We start from the raw sequence: 16,439 nt of genomic DNA, 5'->3' as shown, positions 1-16,439 counted from the left end.
TGTAAAGGGACTAGATGTAACTATCACGTTGGTAGTGAACCAACATAAATCCTGATTTTTTTTCTATGCTCTGATACTTTGTTTTATTGTTGCTTTTGTTTTGTTATATTTATTCTAGTATTTCGAACCATATTTTTTAAAAAGAAGTTTTTAATAAGACATAACACAATTCAATCCTCCTTCTCGTGTTTTTGCATCTTGATATTCTTGATATTTTTGTTGTTCTTCGCTTATTGTTGATGTTAATTTTTATGTAGTCTTACTATTGTGTTGTTGTTGTTGTTGTTGTGTTCATTGTTACATAATATCGAATGATAAACTAACTAATCTCGATCAGACAAACTCTAACACCCTAGTTAGCAATTCAATTACTATCTATTAACAAACTTTTACATATTAATCGTTAATATATGATATAGTGTGATACTATTTGATAATTGTTTTAATTAATTTGCGTATTTTTTTAGAAGTAACACGATGTTTAAAAATATATGAAAATTGATTGAATTGAATTGAAATTCTAACTTTTTCAACTTGTCGATTATATATAAATTGTGTGGAACTCTAAAAAAAGTTATACGACTTTTATGAATTTTAATTATAATATTTTACTTAATACTTGTCGCTCCCTAGTCCCTCCAATATTTTGTGCAATATCTGTCACTAAATCTAAGCTTTCCAATGAATGGTAATTCGCTAAAATCCAATATCATATGATAATTTGTTTAAAATTTAAAAAATTGGCACACAATTGTTGAAAGAATCTGTTTTGCCTTGTTTGTTAATGAGTTATTTTTGTTTTAGATTTGTTGAGCGAATTTGACTTTCATTGACCGAATTTTACTCAATGTGGGACTAAAAATCTAAGTTCTTTTCAATTGATTAGTTTAGTTTTATTCATATAAAGTTTAGTACTCATATTAAGAGCCTAGTATCTTTAAAATAACATCGACATGGTTACTGAATGATTGTTAATTATAAAGTTTTTTTGTGAATGAAGTTGAGTTTGATGAATTTTTGATAATTTTACGTTAATGTAAAGTATATGAGTTGAATAATGGTTTGGTAATCTCTCATTGAATAGATACTTTATTATATTTATTGATATAAATATTTAAATAAGTATTTGATGGATCATATAATACCTTAATGGATTTCTTCAATAAATAAGAAATATATTTTTTACATTGAGTTGACAGAATTCCTTCAATAAAAGAGGAATTGGTAAGGGAATAGCAAGTAAGAAACTTCGTATAGTCGTGACGTCTGATCTGCCTTACTATGGACTAATATCTCTCAAGTAAATCGCGTTTGAGCAATCTAATATACGAGTTTTTAGAAGATTTTGACTATTATTATTATATAAATTTATATATATGGTTAAGTATATGATTCATGTTAATAACAAAATTACGAGTTTTAATCCTATTAAGTTACTTATGCTTTTTAAGAATTATTGATGAGATAACTTTTTTCATACTTATCATACCAAGTATGGTCGGGAACATCTCAAATTTTTATTTATTCTATGTTACTAAATTTTATGACTCACTACATTGTTGGGGTGATGTTTTTAGATATTTAACATTGAAAAACTCAAGAATATATTCGAGTTGCTCCTTAACTTTTTAATGGAGAGTTAAGTTACAATATCGAATTACAATTTGACATGTAGTCTTAGGATTTATTTATTTTCTATGAGTTTGTAATTGTTATGTATTTTAGTTAATTGAATTATATATATTTTTTAATTAATTTAAGATGATTCCTCATGGCTTGTAATAAAATAAAGGTGTGAATCAAATTTTAATTTTTTTTAAACCTCACAACTCCTTTTATTCGTAAAAGCTTTCATTGAATCATGATAATTTCAGTTATATTTTTTAAAACCTTTTTTTATAATTTAAGGGGTGGCATTTAGGGACCTTCAAATTAGTTAAACCATAATAAAGTTAAACAATTTTTGTATTTAAAACAAAAAAAACAATGTTTCAGCATATAGAACTAATGTGTTAGGTTTTTGCTTAACATTTTGTATTGATTTTTTGCATTATATTTTCTCAATGCTTTATTTCACCTCTTGAAAGTATGTTTCAATTAAATATTAAAAACCAATTTCTATTTTTCTTTCTTTTTTGAAGGGAAAACTTAATTTGTTTTTCTAAACAGAATTTGAAGTAGACAAGGCGTCTTCAACGTTTGCGGTGCCATACATCAAAACTCAATCATCCTTATATTAAATTCCTGACCGGTATATTGTATTTTTTTTATGTACATAACATAAAAGGAACAAAAATAGTCTAATGGCAGAAATGGATTAGTATATTGTCTCTACAAGTTGTGAATTATTACTGAGCTAAAATGAAACTTGTTATTATTGGGTGAGGTAAATTTTTTTTTGCAAAATCTCATTTTATTTAAATATTGATATTCTTTTACGCAGTCTTTGATTTGTTGCAAGATTGTATTTTAAAATAATTTGATTACATGGAAAATTATATTTAGTGTAAATTCATTTGATATTGCAGAAACAATTTTTACAAAAATGATGGATATGTCGGCCATATTCTTGAATATGGTAAGATATTTAACCATTTATTTCTCCTTTGAACTCTAGAATCTTTGTGTTTGATTAATTCTAACAAAGACTTATGTTCTAGTTATTGATTATATACGTGGCAAATATTTTACTCTTTTTAAATTTCAGTAATAATACTTTACTATTTTATTTATGTGTATCTTAACTCAAAGTGTTGTCATCTCAATAGTTTATGGTGTGGTTTTCTCATTCTTATTTTAGTTTTCTGAACAGTTTCAAATCATTTGTGTTTCTGAAAATAATTATGTTTTAATAAATAAAATAAAGTCGTAAAAGAGTGGCATGAAATATTATTATTAATAATAATTTTATTTTCTTTATAAAGAAAAAAATAAAATTGATCTTATTTCGCGTTTAAGTGTTAGGTGTTTATTAATCGAATTTATAATTTGTTAAAAAATAAATAAATGTTATAAAATTTTATGTAATTATAAAAATTCAATTATTTAATAAGTAATATATATGTAATACATAAGTTTAAATTTACAATTACCTAACATATATAATATTAATTATCACATGACATATATGACTATAAGAGTCATAATTAATACATGAATAATGAAAGAGAATGAATTCTCATGATACATGTTAAATTTAAATAATTGTAAAAAAAAAACTTTATTATACGTGTGCAAAATGAATTATATTAAAATAAGATAAAATATACATTATTAATTTATTTAATATTAAAAATTAAATTTTGTTTTATTTTTTATTTTTATTTAAATTTTGTAATATTTAAATTTTTAATTTAAAAATAAATTTATACGTTTTCAAAATTAAACTCTCAATTAGGATTTAGGACTAAGATCTTTGGTTTTATATCTTCACCGTAACAGGTAAAGAATTCAAAAATTCATATAATATCATTTAGAAAAAAAATTAAAAAAGATTTTTCATGTGGAGTTAAAAAATTAGAAATTTTTAACATAAAAAAATTGTTATATGAAATTAATAGATGTAAAAGTATTTGAATTAAATTCTAATCTTTGTGGTTTATGTGTCTTTTTAATCTATAATCAATTCAATCTTACGATGCAAATTGACGTTAATCGATCAATATTTTTTTATTCATATGTGTCATTCTATTTATAGTAATAATTATATTTTATTTTTAATTTAATTGTATAAAATATTAATTCTATTGAAAAACATTTTAGCAAAAGTTTATTAAACGAAGAGATGTGAATTGATGTAGTTTTTGAACTAGTAACATATTTTGTAAAATGCTTGAAAATTATAGAGAACATGTATTGCAAATACTATTGTTTGTGTTGAAAATTTAACAATAAAATAGAAATTGAATAAATATTTATTGAAATATGTCTAATTCACATAAAGAAAAAAAGAATTATGATAAATCTATATAATTACAATTCATGCAGTATACAAATATATTAAGGCTACTAATGAATCTTTTAGAATTTATTAATTATATTGTAGATCAAATAACTAATTTACTTAATATAAATATTTGAATAGTATAACACATACAAATAGATTTTTTGTCTTACAAACTTAAACTATTATTTGATAATGAGTTGAAACTATGTTCCAAACATCTTGAAATTTATTTAAAATAGAATAATTTTCATAATATCAATAAAAAAAGTTATTTTTTAAGAATTAAAAATCACTATAGATATTTTAACAATTGAATCAAAGTTAAGATTTATAATATTGATAAAATTTATTTGTTTTTATAACACATGCGCAACATATAAAATAATATTAATAATTATTGTTATTGTTGCATCTATTGAGACATATTGCTCTAAATTGAAATTATATTAAAAATCTTAATTATTTGTGATCTACTATATTTTAAGATATATAGATTATTCAGAATTGATTATTTTCTCATACCTAAACTTAGTTTCTCTAATTCCAACCGGAGCGATGTTGGAAACTTACACTCCAATCTTATTTTTATTTATAATGCAAATAATTTTTGTAAAGAATATTGATTATAATTAATAAATTATTAATGTTTTTACAAGAAAAAATATAATAATCACAAGTTAGATCAGGGCCTCATATATCTTAATACCGGTCTTGAGTCAACATTCCTTCCTTGAATCACATGCATTGCGGATTTTCGGACTTCTATTACTATCTAAACATTAATAAGTTCAAGATGCAAGACTATTAGTTCCGTTTCCTGCCTAAACTAGACATAAAACCAGAGGCAAAATAGAGTTTCATGTTTGGGTTTGATTTTCTACCACCTATATTTGATTCCATTGTTTTTTTCATTCCATTTGTTTTACTAGATTTCTATCTTTCATTTCTTCTTATTTGGATAACATTCTCTCAATTACCCATGTTTTCTCTTTATTTATTTTGTAGTTTATTTTCATTTGGATGATGTCTATCAATAGAGCCAATTAGAGACAACCACAAAGGCAAACAAAACTATGGGCAAACTAGAATAAGAGTCAAGATGTAACAAGGGGCAACTAGGATCCAGAAGCTATCAGAACCAAAGACAAACATAAATCAAAGTGAAACACGAAAGAAACTATCACATGATTTTTAAGATGAAGCATATATAATTTTTCACCAGTTTCATTTTTAAGGGTTTTGTTATCGAGTGTTTGTAAATGCGACTTTAAATATATTGTACTGTTCAAGTTACATCTAAATTGTGAAACTTCAAATCTATAAATTATTTTTATTGTCATAGTTCCTCATTAATCTTCCACTTAACTATTAAGCTCCTAAAATTTAATTTGGTCAAGCTAATAAGACACCGAAAAACCAGGGAACCCGAAAATAATAATTGCTACCTATAATTAAAGTAAACAAAATTAGAGGAAGATTCTAATTTTAAAACTAAAGGAAAATAATTGTACTTTCACACTAAAGTTTAAAACTAGAGGCAACCATATATCAAAGGCAAAACAAAAAAAAAAATCATAGACAACTACGAATCAGAGGCAAACTAGAACCATCGACAAACAAAACCAGAAGCAACAAAGAACTAAAGGCAACAACGAATCAGAGGTAGAAATGACCCAGAGGAAAAAAAACCCATAAGCAACCACAAATTAGAGGCAAACAAAACCAGAGGTAATCAGGGACCAGAGGCAGACACGACTCAGAAGAAAACAAAATCAGAGGCAATCACGAATAAGAGGATACCATTAATCAGAGGTAAACAAAGCCAAAGACAACCACTAATCAGAGGCATACACGACTCAGAGGCATACACGACCCAGAGGCAACAAAAAAAACATAGGCAACCACAAATCAGAGACAAACAAAACCAGAGGTAACCAAGAACTAGAGACAAATAAAATCAAAGGCAGACACGACTCCGAAAGCAAATAGAAGCAGAGGCAAACTAAAACCAAAGTGAAACAGGATAAAAGCTATCACATAATTTTTAAGACGAACCCATATAGTTTTTAACATGCTTCAATTTTAAGACTATTGTTTTGTTATTGAGTGTTTGTAAATGCGAATAAAACCAGAGACAAATAAAACCAAATGCCACCACGAATTAGAGGCAAATAGGAACTAGATACAATTATGAATCAGAGGCATTCACGAACTAGAGCAAACCGGAACTAGATGCAACACATAAATCAGAGGCCACTCATTTCTCGCCTAAACTGCAATGACTGCCATTAATTATGATTCTGCAGTAGTATCTACCTGCATTAATTACAATTCTTTATTTTACCAATAACTACACACATGCTATAATATAAATGATTAAGTAAAGTTTATAAATGAAAATGCTTTAATAACTCATTGAAACTTTAAATGTAATCACACGTCTATCTAGAACACGTGAGAGATATTTTTGGTTCCCAACAACTGTATTAAATGCTTAAGCCGCCAAGATATGATACACCTCTATTGCTCAACACCCATATAGATACATGAGAAACCATATGTCATTATATCATAAATACCTTATACCATATTCTTCAATCTTGACAAAGAGTATAACATTGGTAGTCCTATTGATTCTTGAAGATTCTAACTTAACAATGTCATCCACAGAAACCAGAGATAAACATGAACTAGATGTAACCACGAACTAGAAGCAACCAAAGACAAACAAAAATTAGAGACAAACAGGAATCAAAGACAAATTGGAACTGGATGTAAATAAAATGAGAAGCAACCAACGACCAAATATAAACATGAACTAGATGTAAACATAATAAAAAGCAACCAACAACCAGAGACAAATAAGAACCAGAGGCAACCAGGAACCATAAGGTACTAGAGACAAATAGGAACCAGATAACTTATATTGCTACATTATTTTATATGATTGTTCTTCTCTTTTGTATTACACTTAATAACTTATATTGTTACATTATTTATAGATAGAATTTTAATTCTAGCCCCCATGCATAACACGAGTACACGTCTAGTTTGAATAAAGCTGATTTCAGTTGCCTCCCTTAGGAGTTATTCGCCCTGATCTCTTGCTTTCAAATATCACACCACTTTTGGTTTTTCTAGTTTTGGTATTATTATTAATATGCTTAAATATTTGTTTCACTAATGTAAGTTTGCGTATTTTCTGATCTTTATTCATGTAAATTTTTCTATTTAAATTTTAAGTTTGTACGTTTAGTTGTGTGTTAAAATCATCCATGATGTTAGTCATTATTAAAAAAGAGTTTTAATGACAAATAGACGAGTGATATGTTATTCTTCTTCTTCATTAATTTAAAATATGGAGTTTAATTTCAATTTTTTTTTTTAAATATTTATAGCTCTAATGATTATAGATATTGTCTCTCAGAAGGAAACGCTCATTTTCACTTGTATGTGATCATGTGTAATGCACGAGGTAGGTTGTTGCCTAATAAATAATTGTATATAATTCATGCAATATTTTTACAAAATATATTATAATATATTTTTTCTTTTTACTTAAAAAATAACAATATTCAGTCATTCAAATTGATAGAATACAAATTCAAATTCGGTAAGACTAAACACATTTGTGAACAAACATCTAAGTTAATAGCACAAAACAACAATTTAACACAAAATGACAACATGCCTACAAATATGACAAAATTCAAGTGTCTGAAATACACATGCGTCTAAATTTATAACGTTAATGATGTCAAACTTATTGATTAAAATCTGTAATGGATCAAACTTACTATATCGATCTAAAACAAACGAAGACCATACAAAAACATTCGAAAATACAAAAAAGTGTTGTACTAAGACGAAAACAATAAAAAATATTGTGTTTAGACGACGACAAAATCACATAAAAAAACGAAAGAAAAACTACATATGTGTGAAATTTACTTATTTAAAGAAATAAAAAATAAATTGAAAGAGTATTTCGGACTATAAAATAATAGACGAAGAAAAATATCTTTGAGTTATATTTTACGAAGGGGGACAATAAAAGATATTATAACATATTATTTGGTATCATTTAACACTTATTTTGTAAAATATTTAAATAACTTAATAATATATGTGATTTTGTATAATATTTAAATAACTTAATAATATATGTCGAAGTAACAAATTTATTTTTTATGTTATTATAATTTAAAATAAAATATGATACCACTCAAATTCAACTTTGTGCAGTAAGATAAATTAAATTTAAATTTTATTATTTTTAAATAGTAAAATTTACATAACACGACACAACTTAAAATAATTCATGCAATTCAAAAATTATTTTTTTGTTGGCAAATATTGACATGCTTTTCATTTTTATTGGTTATTCTTATAATTAAGATAATAATTTAAATGTTAATTATTTAATTAAAATAAATAAAAATATATTAAATATTAAATCTACATAAATCAATTTATAATTTTATTTTTTAAAATGAAAAGGTTATAAAATATATATTTTTTAAAAATATATCGTTAAACTTTTTGGATGATATTTAAAAGTTTAAGTATCGTTTTAACTTTTACGGTATCGTAAAAGTGGTGTACAATATCTCGCGCTAACAATAACAATACAGTTCTACTCACACCCTCCGCCTTCAGGGTCAGCATGCGGCGGAGACAAACCCGGGCGCGGCGTAGCTCAGTCACTTATAACAACCACAACGATGATATAAACATGGAAGAACTTCACCAGAGTAACAGCATTGATCGGAGTCCTTCCTTTGTAAAAGTCGATGGATTGAAAATTGATTGGAAGCCTTCATCTGTGGTAGCTTTAGCCACCAGCGTCGACGGTTTACGTGTCGCAGCCGCTCGCGAAAATGGTTCTCTTGAACTCTGGGTCGTATCTCCTGGTGAAGCCAATTGGCATTGTCTATTGACCATTCATGGTGACCCTAACAAAAGAGTTTCTTCACTTGTTTGGTGTGATGGTTCCGCTTTCGGTCGTTTATTCTCTTCTAATTTAGATGGCACTGTTTCTACGTGGGATTTTTTCAACTTGAAACAAACGGTATGGCTATTCAATAATTTAACTTGTGATTGACATATAATTAAAAACTGTTTATACCGGCGGTCTATATTATGGGATATTGTGTGTCTCACTTATCACTTTACTTATTAGGATCAATTTGGTGATAGCTTGACCTAATTTGTTAACCTAGCACCAGTTTCAATTTTTTTTTTTTTATGTAATATGTTGGGGGCTAAACACCTTTTTGGAATGATTGACTTATTTTTACTTATATAATGGTATAAGCACTTGTCAAACTTGTTGGGAGAGCCAATTAAAATAGCTTATGAATTGACATATTTATAAATATAGATTATTCATAAACACTTATATAATATACGCGACATTTAGTTAAATTGGTTATCAAACAGGGCATAAACTCAATTTCCGCATTATGTAAACTATAGAATGAAAACATAAGTTAAATTATTATTATTATTATAATCACCATCATCATCATTATTATTATGTTGTTGTCGTTGATGCTGCTGTTGTTGGTGTTAAGGCCGACGCATTCATTCTATGTATATTTATTGTTGTCATCTATGGGGCACTAACACTTAAGATTGAAAACATGTCTGGTGTCTGACATATGTCAGTATCCAACTACAACACAAGGCTACATTTAATCACTTTCATTTTCTCGAATTAGTGTTGGCGACGACGTGTTAGTGTTGTGTCTGATATCTATATATGTGTAAACGCTTTATAGATTGCCTCTAAATAGTTATTTTCATGACTTAACTATATTTATGATTTATGATGTGTTTACAGACAGTGCTAGATTCAGATGGTGTCTCAATATGGAAAATGGCTGTTGCACTGCCTAAGGGTAGTGTTATAAATGCTGAGACAAAGAGTGATCATTTGAGGAAGGGACAAGTTGATTCCGATGGATCTGAGAACAGCGAAAGCGATGAAGATTCTGACTCACCTGCTACTGTCATGCAACCTGTTCTTGAGTATCCACGTGTAGCAATTGCGTATGATGATGGATGTGTGAAAATTTATGCCGTCTCTGATACAGATGAGTTTATGTACGTCAAATCCTTGCCTCGAGTCAAAGGTGAGAAGATATTTTTGCCTGGAAGTTTTCTTTCTGTTGTACTTGATTTGTTGATTCACATTAAGAAAATGTTTTGTGGTATTCTTTTCAGGACGAGTTTTAAGTGTGACTTGGAGTGAAGATGCTAACTACATATATTCTGGCAGTAGTGACGGGTACGTATTAATGTTGTGATTGAAGATCAGTGATCACTGAGTGATTACTGTCTTGTTTTGGGAACTTCTCTTGTTTTCTTCATTTGCTAGAGTGCAAGTTAATATGCTTGATTCTGCAATTCATTGATCAAGCAGATACTACATCATCCAGCAATATTTTTTCAATTTTTTTTATCATTGCTACTACATAATTGGATAGGCTTACACATACTTGTCTTTATCTCCTCACAGGTCAATACGAATCTGGGATGCTATGTCAGGTCATGAAGTCGATTGGATGCCAGCTGGATGTGGAGGTTCGGGCAGTGGACAAAAACTTTGTATATGGTCACTGCTGTGTTTAAGGTGACAACGGAGGCATCATTTTGTTGATATGAATACTTGTTCACTTAATATTCACATCCTTTGGTACTGATTAGTTTGATACTATTTTAGGTCTGGGACACTTGTTAGTGCTGACAGTAGCGGCAGTGTCCAGTTTTGGGACAGTCGAAACCGAACACTGTTGCAAGCACATTCATTACATGAGGGAGATGCAACTGCTCTTGCAGCAGCACCTAGTCATGATATGGTATTCTCTGCTGGTTCTGATGGCCAGGTATGGAATTGCATAATCTGTTGAATCCTTATGAAACGAAAGTAATTGAACTTCTTTACATTGATGGTTGTGTTGCTGTGATTGCTCATGGACTGGCGGGTTTTGATGTGAGTAAAACAAGGTTGCGACACTACTGGAAGTTTTTCCAAATTTATTCACTCTATTTGTTCTTGGAGATTGAGCTGCCTATGAGGGGTAATAGAAGAGATGCAGTAACATTATTGAGTAGATTCTGTGCTATTACCAAAATGGAAAAGCTCTAAATGATTTAAGCATATATTCCAAAATCATCCCTTCTATCAATGTGGATTTTATCACATTGCCTTGTGAAAATTGTGGAACTGCCATCTCCGATCTTAATCTTAATTTTCTTTCAAAACTTTCATCTAACTACATCAAATAGTGCGACTTTCTTATCACTCCACTCCCTAACTTCCCCACCCCAACCACCATGTCAATCTTATATCCCCTAATATCTATGGTTATACAATACATGTTGTGCCGTCCTTTTGATTCAAATGTGAATATCTCTGTATCTTTAATTGCTCTTGGTGGAGGTTCATTGTCTATCATATCTCACATATCAGCATGTGTTATATTTATTGAACTCTTCCGCTTTTATATATTCTCAAGAAGTATGTCATTATGTGTTATCTGCAAGTCAAAATGTTGTCATATTGTTATTATTTATTCATCAAATTATTTTCTAACTGCTCTAATTTTGCCTTAAGTTCCATATGTTATTATGCTTAGTCTATTAACCAAGTGCATTATAATAGTGTTGGTTTATTTTATTTTATATGAAGGTTATTCTTTATACGATGTCAAAATCATCTAACAATGTCAATTCTCCAACAACGATGAAATGGATCCATGTTAAAAGTGTAAGGGCTCATACCCACGATGTCAGGGCCTTGACTGTTGCAGAACCAATAGTTGAAGAAGGTCTCTTTGAGAGTTCATTGAAAGTTTACTGTTTTTAAATTTAGTTATTTATTCTATGAAAACTGAAAATTGTATTAACAAGTTTGGATGAGCTTATTATGCAAAATCCTAAGATGCTTCGGCACAAGCAAAGCATTTCTGGAAAAGTTAAAATTTCAATTTGTTAAAGAAAAAGCTGGAAACTATATTTACTTTTATTTTCAGAAGGTCAACTAAATATGCAAAGCATAATAAATAACTGATATATTTAGAAAAGGTGTTTATTTTCTGTAAGAAACTTGTCAAGTTGGGCACTAAATATGCTGAGATGCATGTATGTGAGATCTTTAGTTATGAATGCATTTGCTATTTCTGTTCCTTAACTATGCACTCGTGTTCTTAGCAGATTTTTTGCCTGATGAGAGGATTAAAAGAATTCGCACTGAAAAAAAACCCAAGGATTTCAGATACAATAAGTCGGCCCATATGGAGGGTCCCATGCTAATCTCTGCAGGAGATGATACAAAACTATGTGCTTACCCTGTGAAAAATTTCACTAGTACTTATTTTCGAGATATATGTCCTGTGCCTCAGAGAACACCTATTCAGCTTGTCCTTAATACTGCCTTCAATCAATCGTCAATGCTTTTAGTCCAGTCTTCACATTGTTTAGATATTCATTTGCTACAACTCAGAAATGTTCACACAGCTGGAGGCCATGCAAATCCTGAAATGCAGCGCTTCAAAATATATGCATCAATCAGAGTCCCAAGTCGGGCTTCTCAACAGATAATTTGCAGCACCATTTCTAATTCAGGGGTGTTTGTTGCATACTCTAATCAATTAAAGACTAGTCTCCTTGAATTGAAGTGTGAAGTTGGGAAAATTACATTAAGTACAAAAAAACTTCCTCAAAGATTACCATTTATCCATTCTATGATTTTTACTCATGACTCCACTTGGTTAATACTAGCTGGGCATGATAGAAAGATATATGTGAGCTGGCCATATGCTTCACCTTCATTTTTGGATTAAAATATCATAATCTTTAGATTAAAGAACTTTATAGTTTGCATTATTAACTCCAGTTTTGAATGCTATATAGGTTGTGGATGCATGCAGCTCAGCACTAGTGCACACTTTTACACCCCGTTGTGAGTTGCAAGATGACGAATCACCTCTTACGGAGCCGCCCATAACGAAATTGTTTAGCAGTTCTAATAAGCAGTGGTTGGCAGCCGTGAATTGCTTTGGAGATATATACATATTTAACTTGGAGATACTAAGGTGTTGTCTCTAATTTGCCTAACTTTTTCTTTTTAATTTAAGAAACATATTACTCTAGAATATCCATTTGATGCTTAAAAGCCTTAAAAATAAGAAAGACAAACTTTTAGGGAGACTCAACCTACTTTTTTGTGCAACAGGCAGCACTGGTTCATTTCAAGATTAGACGGTGCCTCTGTTACAGCTGGTGGATTTGCGCCCCAGAACAACAATGTATTGATAGTTACAACTTCCTCAAATAAAGTGTATGCATTTGACATTGAGGCCAAGAGGTTGGGAGAATGGTCAAATCGGAAGACACATGCTCTTCCTTTCCGGGATTTTCCTGGTGAAGTTATTGGGCTTTCATTCCTTCCTTCGTCAAGTTCATCGTCGTTTGTTGTTTATAGCTCCAGGTATGTATGTTCTTTTCAAATATGAAGTTGACACTTTGCATTATACATTGGTGAGCAAAATAAATGAGAGGATTACATGTTATATGCAACATAATTTTATTGATATAGAATAATGGTTTATTAATTTCAAATTAGTGGTTTATGTTTTGCACATGTCATTCACTTTTCCGTTAATGTTTTTTTTTGGGCAACTAATAGACTCAAAAGCAGTTTAAAGTTGCATCTACAATAATCATTTATGTCAGTTGGTTTCAGAATTGCGATATACTAATTGTTAATCATTTAAGTAGAAACTTTGAAAAATATTAAATTTATTTAACTTTTATTTTTGTTTGAAATATTTATTTCTCATGTTAAAAAATTGTTCTATCTTCAGGGCAATGTGCTTGATTGACATTGGTTTGTCTGCCGAACCAGATGACAATGATGTGCTAGATATTCAAGATTCAACAGCCCGGAGTTTACAAAATCTTACTGTCAAGAAACAAATTAAATATAAGAATTTTAATGTTTTACCCTTAAAGAATCCTGTTTTATTTTTAGCGTACATGTCAAAAAATTCATTCTTTATGGTAGACAAACCTTGGTTGGAAGTTGTCAAGAGTTTAGAAACCGCACCAGTCCACAGACATATTTATGGGTCATAAGTAGCTTTGAGAGATTGTTCTCGGCTTGAGGGAATACTTCGTAGTCAATGAGTATGTTTCTAATGCGAAATTATTTTTTTAACAATTTTGTGCTGAGATCGTTAATTTGAGTATTTATTCCAAGTTCATGTTTGATGCGCTTTCATTCGTGAGATCTGCATAAACAAACAAATCTTGTATCTAATTTTCTCTTTTTATTATATTTTAACAACAGATTTATTTATTTTAATACAATTTAATAAAATGAGAAGAAATATGCCATCTCTTTGTGGCATTTTGCATTCGATTTGTCTGTTGCAATATTACCATATGCAAAACAAGTAAATTTTTTATGTTCAGAGGATCAGTTAACAGTTTCTTTCTCTATAAGCTTTGTGCATTTCATTGTACGAGTGGTAGTTATTATGCGATAAATTAGTGGTTTCAACCATAATTTATTTTATTTTTCTTCTACCACGAATTTAAGATGGGAAATTAATTTGGTTGTATATAGAAAGTAAAACTAAATGGTACCTAAATTATGGTGAGAGGGTGAAACCATGATTTTTCTAAATTTTGCCCCCTATTTTCTATATTTGGTCCTCAACTTTAAATCGGCAACCAAAATAGTCCCCAATGAGAGTAAAATGTTCCTTTAAATAGTTAATTTGACTCATTTAAAATTCTAAAGATTAAAAATGATATTTTTCATTTTCTGTGAACAATTACTATATCTTTGTAATATTTTCAAGGCTCAGTTTACCAAAAATAATAATATTAAATAACTCTAAACAATCGACTAAAATCTGTCATAATAAAAGGATTTTTTTGTCACGTAATGCTGGATGGTTAATGACATGCAAATGATGTGTAAATTCTGGTTATTCAATCTTTATTGTTGGTATTAAATGAGATTTGATTAACTTGTTCTTTATATGTTTGGCAGTTCCCATTTGCATTGACAGAATCACGTTTGCTCGGATGATATGGGCTTCCCTAAGATAATGGAGAGCAAAACATATAATATGTATTACACATTTCATTGGGATATTGGATTTCCTACTATAAGACACTGTAACCGATCTCAGCCGTCCTATTCTGAATCAATGGTCGAGATTGTTTTAACTTAAAAGACAATTTTCGATCTAAACTATCTGATCACAGATTAACGGCTGAGATTAAGAACTACGTGAATTTCTTACTAAAGGGAATCCGTGTCTGCATTTCGTTAGGATCACAAGTCTTTTGGGCAACTATGTATTTTGGTAAATTAATATCGCGACAAGGTGATGGTACACAAGGTTTTGTTATAGCCAATGCAGGTAGCTGGCATAGTGAAATAGCTCTTGAAGTTTTTTCTTGCTTTTGTGTAAAACATAAGATAGCCATTGAATTTTTTTTTAATTACTCTTATTTGAGAGATACTTATAAGTTATAACCACTTATATGTTTTCTGAAACAAAACCACTGCCCTATTCGGTAGTACACATCCGAATCTTAAAAATACAGTATTTTTGTTTTGAAGTACACACCTGAAAGGCAAAAAAATTGTTTTTTTTTTAATGTGTAATTCTGAAGTGTATGTGCAGATGGGAAAAGAAACCCCCATCCTTTATCTCTAGCTTATGTTACTATACTTGGTCTTTGAGAGTGTTTGTGAGTGCTACTAAGATTTTGTGGTGCAAAGTAGGTTGCACAATTTGATTACATGATTTTGATTTCTTTTGCGGTAGTAGTAGTAGCAGCAGGGAAACGCCAATTAAGCAAAAAATTAAAACAATCGTCCAACCACAGTCGTAACCAGGAGCAAAATTTATCCTATTTTTGCAATAAAATAAAATAAAGCTACGGTAACCTACATAAAATAAAATAAAGCTACCATAACATACATAAATAAAATAAAACAAAGTAAAACTATATATTAATACCCAGTAAGGAGCAACATTGTACAAGTGTATCATGTTTGTGAACTAGTAAAGGATATAATGATCCAACACCCATATGTGTGCATAGGGATTTAGATCCTCTCATATTGAAATCCAACATAAGGTGATCTCACTATTTAAATTCATTGGTCCCACATACATTTTTTTATGTTGAAGATTTAAATGAATTTGAATGGTAAGATCACCAACTTAATTCTCTCGTGCTAGGTTTCAGTATTATCTAAATTCGTACAAATAGTGTATAAGTATGTGAACTTAGGATAGTGTGTAAGTATGTGAACTTAGTACCAATGTGTATATATTTCATCAAGTTCATATTCTATGAAAACAATCAAACTTTTTATAAGGCATAAATTATGACATGGTACATTAGGGTCAAAATTACAGCCAAGATGGCTTGTTGGCTAAGTGAAATAGTTCTTTCC

The 16,439-nt window shown here is 29.5% G+C and overlaps 2 protein-coding genes across 3 annotated transcripts in view; one reads left to right on the top strand and one right to left on the bottom strand.

Annotated features, from left to right (window-relative positions):
• Window positions 1-8,526: 8,526 nt before the first annotated feature.
• LOC101514408 (WD repeat-containing protein PCN-like) lies at window positions 8,527-15,157 on the top strand. 2 transcript variants are annotated; one of them, XR_012161375.1, is made up of 11 exons: window positions 8,527-9,017; window positions 9,792-10,083; window positions 10,175-10,238; window positions 10,470-10,583; window positions 10,674-10,836; window positions 11,643-11,781; window positions 12,167-12,756; window positions 12,866-13,047; window positions 13,188-13,442; window positions 13,819-14,140; window positions 15,015-15,157. XR_012161375.1 is itself a non-coding variant. In XM_004510249.4 (10 exons), the coding sequence occupies exons 1-10, from the start codon at window positions 8,613-8,615 to the stop codon at window positions 14,087-14,089; spliced, it is 2,475 nt and encodes an 824-aa protein (XP_004510306.1). In that variant the 5' UTR covers window positions 8,527-8,612; the 3' UTR covers window positions 14,090-14,222. The 2 variants fall into 2 exon arrangements, 1 of the variants encoding a protein (XP_004510306.1); XM_004510249.4 differs by lacking the exon at window positions 15,015-15,157 and having other exon boundaries at window positions 13,819-14,222.
• An 805-nt stretch (window positions 15,158-15,962) lies between these two features.
• Window positions 15,963-16,439, bottom strand: part of LOC101514735 (jasmonate-induced oxygenase 1) — a 4,119-nt gene continuing 3,642 nt past the window's right edge. The window contains exon 4 of the mRNA XM_073363919.1: window positions 15,963-16,439. This exon is cut by the window's right edge and continues 15 nt beyond it. Coding sequence (XP_073220020.1) covers window positions 16,355-16,439 — 85 coding nt within the window. The 3' untranslated portion in view covers window positions 15,963-16,354.

The sequence above is a fragment of the Cicer arietinum genome, chromosome 7, assembly GCF_000331145.2.
Source record: "Cicer arietinum cultivar CDC Frontier isolate Library 1 chromosome 7, Cicar.CDCFrontier_v2.0, whole genome shotgun sequence".
NCBI lineage: Eukaryota > Viridiplantae > Streptophyta > Magnoliopsida > Fabales > Fabaceae > Cicer > Cicer arietinum.
This window is presented reverse-complemented; position numbering and strand designations above follow the sequence as displayed.

Bases quoted from the DNA above. Each gene is read 5' to 3' on its own strand.
- LOC101514408 (XM_004510249.4), top strand. From the start codon at position 8,613: ATGCGGCGGAGACAAACCCGGGCGCGGCGTAGCTCAGTCACTTATAAC. The intron at 10,084-10,174 runs GTGAGAAGATAT...TATTCTTTTCAG, and splicing joins ATCCTTGCCTCGAGTCAAAG to GACGAGTTTTAAGTGTGACT. The intron at 10,837-11,642 runs GTATGGAATTGC...TTTTATATGAAG, and splicing joins CTGCTGGTTCTGATGGCCAG to GTTATTCTTTATACGATGTC.